The sequence below is a fragment of the Ascidia mentula genome, chromosome 7 (genome assembly GCF_947561715.1).
Source record: "Ascidia mentula chromosome 7, kaAscMent1.1, whole genome shotgun sequence".
Classification (NCBI taxonomy): domain Eukaryota; kingdom Metazoa; phylum Chordata; class Ascidiacea; order Phlebobranchia; family Ascidiidae; genus Ascidia; species Ascidia mentula.
In genome coordinates this window covers 2,564,669-2,583,821 of record NC_138572.1, presented here as the reverse complement: position 1 = coordinate 2,583,821, position 19,153 = coordinate 2,564,669, and the positions used below count along the sequence as shown (strand labels likewise).

Here is a 19,153-nt window from a genome sequence, read left to right as displayed (position 1 = left end):
AACAGTGCCAAGACCAGAAAAGAACAGTTTAATGTTACAAGACTTATACAGCTTATTATATAATTACATCATAATTGAAATGTTTTGCATAGTGTGTTTTATTCAAAAAATTAATATGTCCAACAACTTCTTTGCAATGTAGTATTCGATCCAGTTTGACAAGCGGTCTCTGAAGCGTGGTTCGCGATCCCCGCTTTCTTGTGTGAATTCCTACCCGAAATACCTTTCAACGGGTGAAGACTGCGATCCAGCCTCCCATGGTAAAATAGCTCATCAAGTTGTCAACGCGGTGAGAAACCGAACTCCACTTCAAAGCCCCCACTTTTTGCACAGTCTGGTCGTCCAATCTCGACAGGCGCCCGACACTAGAATAAATAAACAGAGCCAGAAATCACGTCACGCCTCACTTGACCCGTCGTCATGGTTCGTTGCACTCTTTTCAAACCCGTCCGGATCCGTCAGGGGCCGCGGGTTGTCTTCTGGCGTTTATTGGCTGACGCGTTGTCATGGAGATTGGAAATATGGTGAAAATAGTTTCTTTCTTTTGCAGAAATTTTATGTCGCGTTTGGCATTTGTGATTTTCCTTTATCGTCAAGATTGACTCTAAATGAACAAACATAGTTTGGAACATGGTGTGCAGGCATCTTGCTGAAGTCCCAATTCAAAGAGTTAACGTTCGTTTAACTGGTCACGGCCTACATAGCAGAGGTAGTATTTTCCAACACCTTGTATTGTCTGGGACGTGTTATTCATAAACCGGTTGTAATAGCCAGTCAAGACGGAGCCTAAAAGTGGAATAACTTCCTGCTCTTTTGAGTGGTGTTAGATCGGGCAGGTGTGTCATCCTTTGCTAACAGGTGTTGTGTGGCAGTGAACAGCAAATTGTCGCCAGAATGGCTAAGTTTAAGTCACTATACTGCTGTATGTACCTGCTGTGGATGGAGCTTTCCAAAACCCGATAGGGCTAACTTGTAAATTCTCTGCACTTTTTGAATTGTTGGAAATAGTTTGTTTTGACATACTATCGTGGCCGGGATATCATCGATTCGCACTATATTATATAACACAGTAAGGAAGCATCTGCATTTTCTAAGTTAAAAAAACATTTTCTATTATCATCTGATCAAAGTAGCCTCGTTTTAAAGTTTGTTTTTTGTTTTCCACTGAAGCGACACGCGACACAAACACGGAAATTAAAGGATTTTTTAATATCAGGCCACAACTCGGCCTCGCGGTCCCGCTTAACGCCCGACTAACTTCTTTTCATGTGCACGAAACCGTATACAAACTAACAGTTACGGGATAAACCCTGTACGACGGCAGTTTTTCAGTGCTGCCTTGCGTTCCGCTTCGGCGGGCACACAATCGACACGCTTCAACGAGCATCTGTTTCTCTTTTGTGAGTCACAAAGCTTCGAGATAGAAGAACGTTTTTTTGCTACAGCCGCCTTCATGTTGTGCAGTTTGTGGCGTGCTTTTGTGAAATTGTAAAACAACTTTGCAAGTGTTGGTTGTTTAGTTAGCTGCGATTGATAACGAGGGCCGAATGTGTATTCGCTACAGTGTTTATCAAATAATAACAGTAACCGCAGGACTTGATCCTGCTCAAATTGCTCAATTTAATTTTTATGAACTTTTTATAGAATTGAAGACTGAGTTTGAATGCAAAAGTTTGTTCGATTTTGTAACAACAAAACAAAATGAAATAGAATTTGAGGTTTTAAGTTTATTAGTGTGCTTTTTGAAGTGTTTTTTTTTATCTGCACGAAGACAAAAAAGTTTTAAATCCGGTTTAGTACGACAGACTAAACAGTTATGTTTGGCTTGTCTCATCGGTTAGTCTTAAACTCTTCGTTTGGGCGGGTGATAATATTATTTGTGTGGTAGGGCAGGAATCGTTTATTGCTGTTTGTTAGTCCAAATCCAATCGTTTCGATGCCACAGGTCGTAATTTATGTGAAGCTGGCGCATGAAGGTTTTTTGATTGTTGCAAAAAATTTAGGGATTTGCAACTATCCATGAGGATTATCTTGTGCTAAGAGGAAATAACAGATGTAAGGCACAAGGTAGGGCAAACGTGGAAAATCGTTGATTCATTGTCCTGTTCCCAAGTTTACATCAAAGAGTAATCTACGTCTTGGGTGAATTCCACCTTGCAAGGTTCCGATGTATTGGCGATCATCCGTGCACCCTGAAAAACGTATTAGTCGAAAAATGTGGAAACCGATTCAGACGTTCTTGACCTGACAGGCGCTGCTGTCGATGCCTTTTGCTTAGCTTACGTTTAGAGCACAGACATAGACAAGGCTCGAAGGCCTTTTTGGCCTTACGAAGTAATTTGATATTCTGCGAAGCGCTTTTCAATTGCACATGAAAATTTTCAATGGCTGTCAGGCCATCTTAATTTCCTGTTCCTAAGCTTCGCCTTCTGTGTGATTTCGCGGCATATTTGTGAGCCTGTTAACCTGTGGGGTTAAGTTGAAGGACCCGAGGCCATCATTGATAATTAGGTTGAATAACCTCGCGCCCGCGTGTCAAACGGCATCCTCCCATAATTATATTTTATTTCGATGGTTTAAAATCGTGCATTCGTTTCTTTAATTTTATTTAAATAATCCCTTTTTGACTTTTTTAGTTTAAATTCACCGTGGGTATACAAAAATGAAAAATTATTGTACGATAACAGATATACTATTACTATGTACAGTTAAACAACTATTGTCTTAATGCTGCGATACTATTGCTGGCTCTTCTGGCAATAATTTTATTGTATCGACGCTTTATCATATATTTTATTAACTGTAGTCTTTTCTTTGTAATACGGATTCTGTTCATAAAGAGAAACTTAGTTTGTACGAAAATGTTTTATCAAGTTATGTGTATAATCGTATTTTGTTTTAGAAAACATGGTTAACTCTGGGCGTGTTATATCCGATGGTAATGTCGTATGTGCAGCTGCAGTGTCTGGAAAGTGTCAGAACCATGGTGAAAGTTTCCGACTTGTCTGCCTGCCCCTGCTCTTATGGCACTTAGCGGCTGCGTAATTGGATTAGTTTTTTTTTGCCGCACTTTGCCGGTTTATTTTTATTTCTTTCGGAGTTCTGTGTTTGCATAGAACAGTGTTTTTTGTGGATAGTATTTACATACAAACAAATATTTACTGATGGAAATGCAATGTTGTAGTCGAGCGTAAAAGTCGTACATACCATACTGGAAGGTTGTGTAATTTCGGTGAACGTCGGTGGCGCGGTCAAACTGACGTGTTTCGTGAGTTATGCATCAAATTCTATTTGAACAAGTGAAACTGACGATGCCGAATTGTAGGCGAAATATATATGAGTAACAACAGAAAGACAAATGAAACAAATGTCTAGTTAGTGCATAAGCTTATTGTTTTTGTGAGGATTGCCAAAAAAAGTTTTGCGCGGACACGTCGTTTTTTCCAATAAGGTGCACTTCGATGTATTAAAACGTAGATATGATAATGTTAGCATTTTAAATATTTTATTTGCACAGTTCTGGTCATCAAAATTTATCTGTAATTCTTTTACCCTTTTTTGCGTAGGTCCGTAGCCTTTGCGCTTGTGATGATATAGGCTTGCGTGCTATGGACAGCAGTTCCACTACCCATGCACCACATCCAGGCCACGTAGCACACCGTAATAAACAGGACTTGTACAAGGACCCCAGGAGTGCGCTCACAGACATTGGGAAAAGTTACGTTGATTCACCGGAAATCGACGGCAAGGATCCGGCAAAAACTTTCTCGGATAATTCAAAATCGGAAAGCGACGACGAAGCTTTGGTCACCTCGACCACAGAAGGAGAGTTTGCTTTTTCTAGGTGATTGCTTGCGAATTTGAAATTATTGTTGTCTTGGATTTTGCTCTGTTGTTTTGTGCCGTGGATACTACAAATTATATACATGTACTTGAGTATAAACTCGGATGAGGATAAGTATGAGTATAACTCAAATGGATGAGTATGTATATTTGAGAGATTTTTCCAATTTTTTTGTGTTGTTTTAATTTTTTTTGATGTTTAACCGTAGAGTTACATTCATATTGCAATATTCGCAGCCGACCACTGATATTATTTACGTTTTAGCAGCTGGTTGATTGTTAAACTTATTTTGTGATCAAAATATTGCTCAAATGTAAACTTTTTTGATCAAAAATTGCACGTTGTTGGTTTAGATCTCCACCAAACGACGGCCACACTCTAGTTTCATCAGCACAGCGTCACCAAACAGGTTTCCTACGTCATCAGTGTCGGCCTTCTGGTCGAGTGACGTCACAAGCGGAGACGGCTGCCGCAACAAGCACCACGTCATTTGGTTAGTCTGAATTAAACTAAACTTTAAGGTTTTATATATAAGCAAGTGGAGCCAATTATATGATTTATGTGAGCTGCTGATAGGCCACTGTTTCGACCTATATGAGGTCTCATCAGTGCAGCTTGGTGTGACTCTTAGACGACTTTGCCACTGACCAAACGGCCAGGCAAGATTCTACTTTGTGGTGACTAAGTTTTTACTCAAACGTGGAACGGGGTTTTATTAGCATTTGGGCTCGAACATACGATATTTACGTTTTTGCAATATTCCTGAAACTTGCATCTGAAATGTGTATGTTTGAATAAGCAAAGTAGAGCCAATAATACGAACTATGCAGAGCTGCAGACAGATGAGCACTCTTTCGACCTACAGGGTCTCATCAGTGCAGCTTGGTATGACTCTTGTAGACGATATAATGGCCAGGCAAAGCAAAGACTGCGTACGTTTGATTTAAAGACGACATTTTATGTATGATTGTTTTACGGGTGCTGAGATTGTATTTGTGACACACGAGTATAGACTGGGAAATTTCATAATCTGCGTTCAAAATTTTGGAATTTTGAGCTGCATATATATTAAAACTTAAGATGGACTGTTCCTGTTCGTCGACCGCTAAAACGCAAATTGAATTGAGGTTAATGTCTTTAAATTGTCGATTTCCCCGCTTGTGTGTTAGGAAAACCTAAATTGACGCCTCTAATTGGAGCTTCCATGCCCATCTATTTGTGTTTTGAATTACGTGGCTGCGGTCTCAAAATTCCCATGTAGCTTAATATATTAATTTCTGCACAGCTGTACATCTGTATGCAATTTATGTCAATCCCAAGTGGATTATGCGATTTTGCTGCAGTGGATTTTGTTTTTTTGAAGTTCAATTCACACAAAATCTAACAAAGCGTTTTCACCGAAACCATACAAAAGTATTGTGTGCAACTTGGTAAGCGCAATATTCTCTTTTGTGGTTGTGAAACAAACACCGATAAACTTCTTACTTAATATAGCCGGGGTAAAATAATGATGGCAACAAATACAATCGAATTGAGAAATTAAATGGGATTTTTTACGTGCAAGACCTGAAAACTACATTTTCTTTTTTTTTCTTCCAAAAAAATGTGTAGAACAAGGCTTGTTGTATTTAAGTTTACGTAAAAACACATGGTCGTAATCTTTACTCTGATCTCATAATACTTAAAATTACGCTAAAAACCGGAAAACAACAAAATGTTGAAATCGTCCGGTGGAGTTGTGGTAGCGGTGCTTTCTAATCTAGTCCAACTCTACTTGGAAGGCAGATGTAGTACATAAGTACTTAATGAACGGCTTTCAACGTTTAAGGCCAGTCGCAATTGCCACTTGACAAGAAAATAAATGTTAAAATGCGACGCTCGCCCTATCTTCAGTCATTCTTCCCACATGGAGAATTGTGTTGCTTTAAATACTGACCTTGGCACGTCTTTGGTAAATGACAACAATCATTAAGCCTTTATTTTTGTTTCTTAATCTCCTGTTAGACATCAATTTCAATGATATCAATATGAATTGAAACGTAACTTTTCTGACAATCCGATCTGGTAAGTTTTCAAATTAAAATATAAGTAGCCCATACCGTTTTAAAAAATCTAATATCCGATGTATCGGCCATAACAACCATATTCTCATAGGAAATAACTAGAATTATGTTTCAAAATGTCTGAATTTGAGATTTTTAATGGTTGCTATGATGTTTTTTCATCACAAGGCAGTGTTTTTGCCGTTGATTCTGAGCAAAACACTGTCAGGGTTGTTGCATTTCCCGGTAACTCGTAACAGTTAATAACGAAAATCTGGTCATTTGTTGCCAATACAAACTACCCACTCGTGGCCACGTGTTAATCACTGCGCCAGGCCCGTAAGCCACACAGTCTGAGCCTGATTCCCGCCAACGAAATCGCCAAAGATCCTTTGCGATCTTAGAAGACCGCCTTGGTCTGCAGCTGCACTCTTGTGTATAGTTTACCTAAGGCCGGTTTATGCGGTTTGCGCAGGAATTCTTTCCAAAGATGATAAATGTATTCAATTACTTGCCCCGCGTAAACCGAGGCGGAGTTAATGCGGCGTTGATTAATCACTACAAACATTCCTTTATTTGTGTGCTATGACGTAACAATCGTAATATTGTTAGTTACTGAACGGTGTTATTGTTCTCATGCTCCATTGGACAGATAAGTTCTTGACCGTTTTACTGCTTGTTAGGCATATAGCAAAATTCAGCTGTGATTACATTTCACGAATGATATTTTTGTTACTACCTGGTTACGACAGTATTTTTAACGTCGGACTTAGGTTTCCGCCTCGAAACCTGCTGGTAATAATACGTCATCTTGGTGCGTCAGTAATTTAAGAGCACCTCCCTCTGCTCTGCCCTGCGCCCAGATTTGTCTCAACTCTTGTCGTTAAATTGGAAGTCGTACTTTTTCCCAGTTTGTCAACGAGAGCTTTTGCGTTGTTTTGCCTAACTTTTGTGGGGCCTTTTGCTGTTGGGACCAGCACGTTTTGCCGATGAGGTTTGTTGCCAACCATAATGATAATACTAATGGTTAAAACTGCTGAAAGAATCGTGGGAAAATTAATGGTTAAATCTGCTGAAAGAATCGTATCGACATTGTACAATTTTTCTCTTTCCTTTCTATATTTTGATGTGGAACTTGACACAAACGGCACAACAGTAGTTTTCTTGACACACTTGAGCTTTGATGTGGCTGTTTTGAGCTGAGAATTCCCAGTGGTAACGATATGGCGTTGTAATGTGCTGGTGGCACAAATTACGACCAACAACAGTAAGTGCCCCACGCTATAAGACAGCTATTATACTGTCAACGTCACAAAATGTACTTGTTTCAAGGTTACGTTAATACAGTAGTAAAAATGATGCCTACAATGCGATAGGAGGATTTTTTAGGTTGTTACGGATTTTTCACGCTCTATTTGGTATGTTACTGTGCCTGCCAGAAATAAGGTGTTTGCTGTACTTTTGGTTATAATAAGTCAGTGCGATATTTAATCATTCTCAAGCACGCAGAAAGAAGCTCAAAAGAGTTCGACCGATTGCAAAAAAAAAACTTTTCCACTGTCTTTGACAATAAATATATCGTTACAGCAATTTTCTTCCGTGACATAACCGTGTTTTTTTATTTTTATGTACTGAACTTATGATTTCTGTTGACAGCTTCGTGATCCAAGGCTTCAAAGCTTGTAGCGTTTAACCGCAGTCACTTACGTTCGAGTTGTGCACTTATGCTATGTGTCTGCGCGAGCGACGATAATCCTGTCCTATAGCACGGTCCGACACAAAAAAAAAATTTGAAAACGAAATTTTCGTTTTGAAATTTTGTTTTCAAATTTCCAATTTTTCGCATGGTGTCGCAAGAGGACTATGTAGATATGCGGTACAATTTGCCTTGATTTGGCGATTGATTCTTAGTTCTTAAACGATCTTATCATAGAAATACTGGATTACATCAACTGGCATTACAATCAAACCCAAATTGCGTGATTTAGCTGTAGGTGTAGCAAATGTTCGTCGGACACTTCGATTTAGGAAATATAAATTCTTGTTAATTGTCGCAATGGTGGACTAAATTAATTGATTTGCAATTTAGCAGACAAATACCACAGTCATGTAGCAGACAATGCCGAAAAACTTCTCTTTATTTTGACGTATAGCGCGTAATAACCTTGTCTTTTACAGGTGATCGCATGTTAGTATTTACTTTTACATACAAGCGAATTGAAATTTAGCAGATATATACTGCAGCCACGTCAAGACGATCATTGAAAAACGTAATACGCTACATGTTTTATGTTTTTCTTGCCACACCAAAAAGCATTCATTAATTTGTTTTAGGAAGTAGCGGGGAATGAGAAAACGCTTGGTAGATGTTCGGTGTTGATTTTATGAAAACTTTTATAATGCACTATCAAAATGCCAAACAATCCTAGGTGAAAACTTTGGCGGAAACACGACGAACTACAATTTCTTTTGTAAACATCAAACGAAATCATAGTTTCCCTTTTGTAAACCAAATGTTGCAGGTTTACTACTTCAGTGGATACAAGCTATATCAAATTCGAATCAACTGTTTTAAAGATAATCATCGAATATCTTACACATTTTTGTATGCATAGTGCTGAAATTCGCTGGGCTGTTTCATGTTCGTATCCACTATGAATTCTGCAAAGATGAATGCTGTATCTATCGTACTTTTAGAGTTGATAAGGGTCAAGGTGTTGAAAACGCGTCAAACCACCGTCATAGAATTTGCGCCCGTTTTAAGGCAAATCATCGAATATCCTACACATTTTTCGATGTACAGTGCTGAAATTCGCTGTAATGTTTAATGTTGGCATCCTCTAAGACTACTGCAAAGATTAATGTTGTGGCTTAAGTAGTTTTGGAGTTAATAAGGGTCAAGCTACTTGAAATTCTGGTTAGCGCCTGTTTCAACGATAATCATTCAATATCTAACACATTTTTGTATGCATAGTGCTAAAATTCGCTGGGCTGTTTCATGTTGATATCCACTATAAGTACTGCAAACATGAATGCTGTAGCTATCGTACTTTTAGAGTTGATAAGGGTCAAGATGTTTAAAACGCGTCAAACCACCGTCATAAAATTTGCGCCCGTTTTAAGGCAAATCATCGAATATTCTACACATTTTTCGATGTACAGTGCTGAAATTCGCTGTACTGTTTAATGTTGGCATCCTCTAATACTACTGCAAAGATTAATGTTGTGGCTTGAGTAGTTTTGGAGTTAATAAGGGTCAAGCTACTTGAAATTCTGATTAGCGCCTGTTTCAACGATAATCATTCAATATCTAACACATTGTTGTATGCATAGGACTGAAGTTCGCTGTGCTGTTTCATGTTGGTATCCACTATAAGTACTGCAAAGATTAATGTTGTGGCTTATGTAGTTTTGGAGTTAATAAGGGTCAAGCTACTTGAAATTCTGATTAGCGGCCTGTTTCAACGATAATCATTCAATATCTAACACATTGTTGTATGCATAGGACTGAAATTCGTAGTATTTGAGTTGATAATAAGGATCAAGCTGTTTAAAACGTCTATTCGTTTTCCAATTTAAAGTCAATGTAATTAAAAGCAAACGGTTTCCACAGTCCGATATCAAATGGACAGTAGTATCACGTTGCAAAATTTTATTAAAATTGAAGTTGAAACAAGCAAATAAACGGCTTGACGCGATTCAAAAAAGTTTGACCCATATTACATTTTAAAGTACGGAAGTTATAATAGTGATTTTTAAACTACACATGCAAGATACCAATAGCAAACAGCCCTGTGATTCTCAGCCTCATAAACAAAATAGTTTGTGAGTTATTGAATGATTTGCTCCAAAACGTGCGCCGTTCTAGGCGAATGACGCGTCTTAAAAAAGGTTGACCCTTATTTAATTTAAAAGTGCAAAAGCTACACTAGTCATTTTTGACCTACAGGTACAAGATACCAATAAGAAAAAGCCCAGCGATTCTCAGACTCATAAACAAAATAGTTTGTGATTTATTGAATGATTTGCTCCAAAACGTGCGCCGTTCTAGGTGATTGACACGTCTCAAAAAAGGTTGACCCTTATTCAATTCAAAACAAGTAGCAAGACTTTTCGAACCTAAGTATTCTCCATGGCGGTAACCTCGTTGGCCAGTGAACCAATCGGAAACGACATAAGTTTGCTGAGCAACACACATCACAACTGTCAAAAATCCCCAAAATTATGTAAATACATCAGAACTATTAAGCGTAAAGACTTTATTTGATGGAAAGTGAATAAAGAAAATTAATGTACAGCATAACACTCAGTACTAGCAAAATTATGAAAGCATTTGAAGGACTTTCTATAAAAGTGAACAAAGTCATTTACAGCAAACACTTGGTACCAGCAGAAATATTAAAGCATTTGAAGGCAATTTTTCTATAAGTGAACAAAGTCATTTACAGCGTACACTTGGTACCAGCAGAAACATTAAAGCATTTGAAGGCAATTTTAAGTGAACAAAGTCATTTACAGCAAACACTTGGTACCAGCAGAAAGATTAAAGCATTTGAAGGCAATTTTAAGTGAACAAAGTCATTTACAGCAAACACTTGGTACCAGCAGAAATATTAAAGCATTTGAAGGCAATTTTAAGTGAACAAAGTCATTTACAGCAAACACTTGGTACCAGCAGAAATATTAAAGCATTTGAAGGCAATTTTAAGTGTACAAAGTCATTTACAGCAAACACTTGGTACCAGCAGAAATATTAAAGCATTTGAAGGCAATTTTAAGTAAACTAAGTCATTTACAGCAAACACTTGGTACCAGCAGAAATATTAAAGCATTTGAAGGCAATTTTTCTATAAGTGAACAAAGTCATTTACAGCATACACTTGGTACTAGCAGAAACATTAAAGCATTTGAAGGCAATTTTAAGTGTACAAAGTCATTTACAGCAAACACTTGGTACCAGCAGAAATATTAAAGCATTTGAAGGCAATTTTAAGTGAACAAAGTCATTTACAGCAAACACTTGGTACCAGCAGAAATATTAAAGCATTTGAAGGCAATTTTAAGTGAACAAAGTCATTTACAGCAAACACTTGGTACCAGCAGAAATATTAAAGCATTTGAAGGCAATTTTAAGTAAACTAAGTCATTTACAGCAAACACTTGGTACCAGCAGAAATATTAAAGTATTTGAAGGCAATTTTAAGTAAACTAAGTCATTTACAGCAAACACTTGGTACCAGTAGAAATATTAAAGCATTTGAAGGCAATTTTTCTATAAGTGAACAAAGTCATTCACAGCGTACACTTGGTACCAGCAGAAATATTAAAGCATTTGAAGGCAATTTTAAGTAAACTAAGTCATTTACAGCATAACACTTGACAGAAATAATCAGACCATTCACACTCAAAAACGTTAATGTAAACTAACAACATTAATCAAAGGCTGAAATTGCATTTCATTGTTAGCTTTTTGGTTTTGATGGGGACATATTTGAGGCCTCTGAATCAGAATGTGTGCAGCTTGACCGACCTGTTCACAGAAAAAAAGCTTAAATTATGTACTGTTTCCCAGCATTCAAAAACAACTCATGATTCTATTATGCTTAACAAAATTAGAACTGATAATTCATTTTACCTTCATCTTTCGCAATTCTCCCTGCCTTGTAAAACAGTTTGTTTCCAGGCCAGCGAGCGAAGCACAAATCTTTCACCTTTATTTCTTCAAAGTGTTTTATTTTCTTTCGGCCTTCTGTTTTCAAATCTGTAATCCGGTAGATGTCAAGGCATTCACCATCATCCAAGAACACTACTCGAATAAACTTGACCTCTACAAAACAAAAAGCCAGACAAAGATAAACACTTTAACAATATTTTAGTAATTTGTTCGTATTCATTACCTTGCAAATCATCTTGTTGTTGTGATGGTGCTGGTTGAACATCTGTCAAAAACAATTGAAAGGTTAACCACATTTTATTTTGTCTTTAAACATTTAACTATACAGAGGCAATCAATAGTGCAAACCTTGCAAATCATCTTGTTGTTGTGATGGTGCTGGTTGAACATCTATCAAAAACAATCAAAAGGTTAACCACATTTTATTTTGTCTTTAAACATTTAACTATACAGAGGCAATCAATAGTGCAAACCTTGCAAATCATCTTGTTGTTGTGATGGTGCTGGTTGAACATCTGTCAAAAACAATTGAAAGGTTAACCACATTTTATTTTGTCTTTAAACACTTAACTATGCAGAGGCAATCAATAGTGCAAACCTTGCAAATCATCTTGTTGTGATGGTGCTGGTTGAACATCTGTCAAAAACAATTGAAAGGTTAACCATATTTTATTTTGTCTTTAAACATTTAACTATACAGAGGCAATCAATAGTGCAAACCTTGCAAATCATCTTGTTGTTGTGATGGTGCTGGTTGAACATCTGTCAAAAACAATTGAAAGGTTAACCATATTTTATTTTGTCTTTAAACATTTAACTATACAGAGGCAATCAATAGTGCAAACCTTGCAAATCATCTTGTTGTTGTGATGGTGCTGGTTGAACATCTGTCAAAAACAATTGAAAGGTTAACCATATTTTATTTTGTCTTTAAACATTTAACTATACAGAGGCAATCAATAGTGCAAACCTTGCAAATCATCTTGTTGTTGTGATGGTGCTGGTTGAACATCTGTCAAAAACAAATAAAAAGTTAACCATTCACTGAAGAAATATATTTAATATAATACAAATCACACACAACACTTACCAGATGTAGAGGCACGAGCCTCCAACAACAGTCGAGCCTTTTCAACCCTTCTGTGTGGGTGTTGTACATTATATACTTGGTCAGCAACAGCAAGTGAATGACCAGAGGCTTTTGCCACAGCAATTTGAACCTCTTTTGGCTCATCTGCCATCCATGTGTGTATGAGTTTTCGTACTTCAGTCGCCGTTAAAGATGTGTTTTCAAACACAAAAGGAATAACCTTTTTAAAAATTTTTGAAAATTCTGCATTTGTCATTTTAAATGAACCTGTTGCTGCTAAGTTTCTTGCTGACGTTGTTGGAAAAACTGGTGACTGCCCTGTAGGTTTTATCTTGTGATACATCCAAGCCAATTTACTGGTGGTTTCAATGTCTTGTAATTCAAGTGCATTTAAAACAATGCACGCCGGTTGCTTGTCCTTCTGGTCCACCACCAGAATTGAGTAATTGCCCTCGTCAGTTTTTTCATAGTCCTGGAGCTCTCTAATGAGGAGACCAATCATTACAGATGGTCTACAGCCTAGTCTGCATATCACCCTGCAGAAAATATCCCCATACAATAGTTGCAGGTTTTCGTTTCCAACTTGGGATTCAGACATGGCTCTAATTCTTGCAACTCTCTTGAATTCTTCGCTTTTTTCGTACTGTAGTATGGCATTATATGCATTTGATTTTATGTTGGACAACTTCTTTCTGGATTTTTCTTTAGTGTAAAATTCTCTTCTCTTTTTCTCTTTGTTTATGCGTGCATGCAGGTCCATTGTTTCCGAATGCACTAAATTTAAACATTTCTCGGAAATCAAATCAAACTGATTGTTTTTGTAAAATCTAAGGAAATTCAGTAATGTAGACAAATATGCAACTTTCGATGAAACTTGACCTTCACCTTTCAAATGTTGCTCTAAATTTTCAAAAATCTTTTGGGGGTTTTTAAATACTTCAATAGTTGGTATTAAAGTTCTTATTTGGTTGGCATTTGAGTGGGCCACTGCCTTGTCAACTCTTTTGCGTTTCCCTACTCCAAACTTTGATAAGTGCTCCTCATATTTAGTTATTACAGATTGCAAAGAACCAATCTGGGTCTTTGCAACAAGAGTTTGAAATTGCTTGGATTTGGTGTCGATTGTTTTATGTAAATTTTCATAATGCTTAGATAAATTCTTTACTGCCCTTCCGCAAATGGGACAGAAGTGTCCCTCAAAATTTTGATACTTTCCAATTCTGTTTTTCTTCGCCCTACTGGCATACAGGAATTCTGACTTGTCCATGTCTGGATGGTATGTTTTGTAGTGGTATGTGACATTTTTATACAGCTTATCACATGCATGGCATTCCCTCAAACCACTTGATGATTCTACAAAGTATATTAAACGTTACTGAAGGCATATCCAAAAATTTTACACGTATTTTACTTTAGTTTTTAATTGACTAACCTAGAATAAAATTTATGTAACTTATAAAGCATACTTTTTATGTTGCTTTCTGGGTTGAACATTTTTTTTGAGTGTTTGCGGTCTTTTCTCCTTTTATGGTGATATCGCTCAATTTTTTTTCTGCAAATTAGTGAAGTGGTAAAATCTTTGTTACATAACACAAGACATTAGCAAATTCTAACCTTTGGTCTTTTTTTGCTTTCCTGAAAAAAACAAAAACAACAGTATAAAATCTTGTAAACCTATTGATTCATTCAGACACTAATTATTCGCTGTTTCTCTATAGGAAGCAGGTTGCCAATTGTCTATTATTTAAAAATTTTAACAAACATTAATAGATAAAATATATTGCAAAACAAAAATGGCATGGTCGGGTATGTAACACAATTTTATCATAAGTCTGCTTAAAGTGTAAAAAAATGAAAGGTCAGGTAAAGTAATTTTGAGGTTTCCTCATGTTTGAAACTAATCAAATGATAAACACTCTAGCTTTTTTTTTATTTAGGATGTGAAGCTTTTCAACCTATTTAGGAGATTTAAAGACGTGTTAAATAGTTTTTAATGGAAACATGCAAACACAGTTGTTTGTGCAATTGTCACATAACTGGCATTTTAAAGTTTACACCATTGCATAAAGTTAGCAAAAATTTTTTTTCAGTTCTCATAAATGAATGAATGCAACTGTATTTTTTTTGTCTAAATCCTTAAACCAAAACCTCTTTTTAAATGTTGACCTAATCAACCTGACACAAAACAGATCAACTTAATAAAAATTTTTTACTGACGCAACTCTATTTTGTTATGTAACAGTAATGTCACAATGACTAGTTTTTGAAAAACGTTGAAGATTTTTTTTGGACACTTTTTGAAAATATGACATATTGTGCAGCATAGGACAATAAATTTACCACAAAAAATGGAAGTTTTGTTATAGAGCTTGTGTCCCCAATTAAAAATGGTTAAGTCCCCCCTCCCCCCGACTGATGTAAACAGCATGTAAAAAGTAACAAAACACTTACCATTTCAGAAATTGTTGGTATTGTTTATAGTCACTGCTACTGCTGCTGGAGGAACTACTGCTACTGCTTTCTTCAGTAGAGTCATCAGATGACGATGATAAACTTGAATAAAAAGAAAATACATGTTTACATCACCCAACGGTTTTCAGAAGTTAAAAGCACTAGTAATCATATATTTACCAATATAAGCTATCCTCATCACTGCTGCTATCAGAAAACTGTAGGGTTCTGTTAAAAAATTAAAATTATAAAGTAAACAACCCAATTTTCTTTTATTTCTGCAACACCAAGATTGTTAAAGAAGCCAAAAACCATTCTTAGATGAGGGAGTTAAAAACATTTTTTTTAAAGTTTTACCACTGATCAGAAGCCAAGACAACTGATAAGAAGCCAATAAACGTTGTATATACCTTTTATGTTTCTTTGAAGCTTTTTCATCCTTCTTATAGTCTCTAAAAATGATAATAAAATAAATTACACCACAAGAGTGAAAAATGCAATAAATTACACAGCAAGTAAAATAAAATAAAATAAATTACACAGCAAGAGTGAAAAATGCTATGAAAAAAAGTGCCCAAAACATAAAATTTTGTGAAAATATGAATGAAAAGGGCTTTAAACAACTTGTGTAAAATGCACATTAAATTCATTATCTAAACCAGGGGTTCTTAAAGTGGGGAGGGGGGGTGTAGATGCTTGGCAAGGGGGAGCGCAAACATTTTCAAAAATGACCAATCAGCGTTCCATTTGTATTTAGTATTTCCATGCAAAGAAACCTTTGTTTAAATGTTTGAAAGATTATGATGTTTGTCCCTCTTTACATCAGTTTTGTTACAATGGTAACTGTGTACCAAAATTGATCATTATATTGTCGAAAATAGTTTTGCTACCTTTATCTGCGGCAAATATTTAAAGATATCGAAGTTTAGAAAAAAAGAGCAGTGCAGAGTATTTGCAGATTGTTTCGTTTCAAAAATGCAGTCACATCCCTCCCATTGACAAACGTTAAAAAAAGCTTGTTTTTGAATTGCGCATTTTTTAAGTTGTCGGACTAAGAGGGGGGCAAGATTTGACTAGTAAGGGGGCGCGACCAAAATAGTTTAAGAACCACTAATCTAATTACTACTTATAGTTACAGCCGCGGTTACGCTGTGTGAATCTCAAGATGTGCGTTCTGCGTTGTTACAGCGAACATTTGGGGCAGTGCATAAAAGTGACAAAATAATAATGTTCCGGGCCAGAGAATTTTTAAATTGGTGTAGAACAAGCTTACAACATATAAATCACGTTATCATTGCATTTTTTTAAACACCTATGAAGTATAATCGCAACGCAATGGGTTTGACCGTGATCAAAATGAATAGTTACATAATGCGTAGATAGCGAGCATTTGGGCGCTGCATACAAGTGTCAATTTAATGATGTTCCGGGTCATAGAATGTTCAAAAAAATGGTGAAGAATAAGCACAGAACATGTACATTACATTATTGTTGAGTTTTTTAAACACCTATAAGTGTATCGCAACGAAATGTGTTTGACCGCGGTCACCAATCAACTGCATCGTAAATGCTACGACTTACATAAATAACTCGCATTCGTAATAGCTAATTGTTACGTCATGTGTGAAACACAATTATAGAAAAACGATTTTTCGCACAAAAGACTGTGATCTTCATAGTATTAAAAATTTTTCATGCGGTCCACACGCTATTGTTGATAAAATTTTTTAAATTCGGTTAACCGAAGCTTCGATACATCACTACCAAAACTTAACATCAACTTAAAACACACAAAAGTTAAAATTAAAGAACAAGCATTTTTTCAAAAAAAAAGTTAATTAAGCTTACTTGGCAAACAACTTTCTCCTTCTGAAATTGTCCATTTCGCCCTCCGCTGAACCACGTAACTTTGACAAAGAAAAACTGTGCCGAACAAAGACTTTGAAATCAATGTAGCCGAAAACAATTTGACATAAAACCTTCTTTCATTTGAGTGAATAACTATTGGTTACAGAATAAAGCGTCAATTTAAAAAAAAATAAAATAAAATAAACTGTTAAAAGATTTTTCATTCAAATATCATCAGGGCTCAATCTACCCAGAAATAATAACAATTGCACTACTGCCGCGGCGCTGAATTATTCTTTTTCTGGTACGGCTTATTTGCTTGACTAACACTGATCTTTGGTGCGGTTTCGAAATGCGCTTCAGCTTTCGTTCTTATGCGTTTTATACAAAAAATTTTCATTTTTTTTAAACAGCTAACAGCTTTAAATAACTAACACCAACACTGTTACGACGCACTAGTTAAATTCCAACACAGTGGGGCAACGCAAAAACAACTTGCAATGTAGGTCGAGTCGCAGCTGGGCATCTAAGCCCAGGGACAACCAGACGCCTAATAAACTGCATAAACGATCGAAACCTGCACGGTTGAAGGGACGCCTGTTTACTTGTAATGAAAACAATCACAACTTTGCTTTACTTCAAAGTAAACATTAAATTTACGCAGATTTATCGTCGGCTGAGAAAATTGCAAAAGTTATTCGAAAAGAAATTATAATTCGAAACCAAAATTTGCGTTTCCAACGCCCTGGTTGTTGGGAAACATGATTACTTGTAAATAACTGATGTTCGTGCGATCCATTTTGGAATTGTTTCGAAACACGCCTTAGTGTTCGTTGTTCTGTTAAATATTATAAAAACAATTACAATTTTACTTTACTTCAAAGTAAATATTCAATTTACGCATAATTAGCGTAAACTTGACATTAAAATAAACTGCTTTTCACACAAATAACAACTTTAAACTTTCGAATAGCAACATGCAGTTCGTGGATTGTTATTATTGTAAATCTATGACGTAATTATGTAACAATTTTATTGATAAACATAAGTGGTGTGATATTTTAGTAATTTATTGGCGGAACCCAAACCAACTTGCATTTCGTTGTTAAATCAAAACTAAATTTGGTTTGCATGCATTTTTCAAACGGGAATTCAAATGAGATCTACGTGCGGAACATTTTGGAACTGTTCGAAACAGGCTTTTATTGTTTTTTTTCTTTTGTTCACAAAACATGTTCAATATTGCATGACGTTTTTGTAAATTGAAATTGTGGCTAACAGCCTTGTAAAACCATCACCAACACTGTTACGACGCACTAGTTAATTTCCAACACAGTGGGGCAACGCAAAAATAACTTGCAATGTAGGTCGAGTCGCAGCTGGGCATTTAAAACTTAAGAGAAAAAAGCCCCTGGACAACCAGACGCCTAATAAACTGCATAAACGATCGAAACCTGCACGCAGGGTTGCCAGGGTGGCGGTATTCCCGCCCAATTGGGCTGGTTTTCAACATCGAGTTGCGGGTTATTTTTACGAGTTGCGGGTTGCGGTTTATTGGGCGGGTTCGCCAATGACATTTTCAACCCCTATAATCACGCATTCTGGCACTAATGTCTCATACCAAGAGTAAACCAATGCGTTCATTTCCCGACAAACGAAACAATCGTACGGCGCAGAGAGTAATAATGCGTTCAGAGAAACACGCAGTGGGTGGGTGCGACAGAAACTTGAACCATGCAACTGGAGTCGTTTTTGCAAAGCAGCAATGGTGCTGAGAAAATTTTATTTTTGCAAACAAATTTAAAAAATATAGTAACCAATGAACTAAGGATTGCTTGAGAAAACAATGCAGTCAAGAGGTCTTTCGTAGTGGGTAAATTTTTTTGCCATAATGCTTACAGCTTCCACGTTTGATCGCTTTACACACGCGTATGACGAAACTACGGAATACAGATGTACGAGATTTTGTAGTTGTAAAAATACATGTTTTAATTGATTGCGTTTTTTAAAGTTGTTAGTTTTAGTTATATTATGACCCAAATTCATCAAATATTGCAATGTTTTTGCTATGTATTAATGCTCCTTGCAATTAAAGAAAACGTAATAGGTAGCGCCATGGTCAGAACCAAATGTGAAAAAACGTAACCGCGGTAGGTTAAAGCTACTGAGTGCGACAATTCACTAACAGTTGTCGATTTCAAGCT

General features: G+C 36.4%; 2 protein-coding genes across 2 annotated transcripts in view; one reads left to right on the top strand and one right to left on the bottom strand.

Annotated features, from left to right (window-relative positions):
* The first annotated feature begins 3,570 nt into the window (after positions 1-3,570).
* LOC145909768 (zinc finger protein GLI4-like) overlaps positions 3,571-19,153 on the top strand; it is a 48,582-nt gene continuing 32,999 nt past the window's right edge. The window contains exons 1-2 of the mRNA XM_082997119.1: positions 3,571-3,844; positions 4,198-4,337. Coding sequence (XP_082853245.1) covers positions 3,609-3,844; positions 4,198-4,337 — 376 coding nt within the window. The 5' untranslated portion in view covers positions 3,571-3,608. The remainder of the gene's footprint in view (positions 3,845-4,197; positions 4,338-19,153) is intronic.
* Positions 10,945-14,356, bottom strand: LOC145908449 (uncharacterized). Its single transcript, XM_082995732.1, has 12 exons — positions 14,265-14,356; positions 14,117-14,202; positions 12,642-14,003; positions 12,531-12,572; positions 12,406-12,447; positions 12,281-12,322; positions 12,159-12,197; positions 12,034-12,075; positions 11,909-11,950; positions 11,784-11,825; positions 11,522-11,713; positions 10,945-11,416 (listed from the first exon to the last, which is right to left on the bottom strand). Exons 2-12 carry the CDS (start codon positions 14,142-14,144, stop codon positions 11,349-11,351), a joined length of 1,941 nt encoding a protein of 646 aa, XP_082851858.1. The 5' UTR covers positions 14,145-14,202; positions 14,265-14,356; the 3' UTR covers positions 10,945-11,348.

Bases quoted from the DNA above. Each gene is read 5' to 3' on its own strand.
- LOC145908449 (XM_082995732.1), bottom strand. From the start codon at position 14,144: ATGTTCAACCCAGAAAGCAACATAAAAA. The intron at 14,004-14,116 runs GTATGCTTTATA...TATACTTTGTAG, and splicing joins CCCAGAAAGCAACATAAAAA to AATCATCAAGTGGTTTGAGG. The intron at 12,323-12,405 runs GTTTGCACTATT...TGTTTTTGACAG, and splicing joins ACAACAAGATGATTTGCAAG to ATGTTCAACCAGCACCATCA.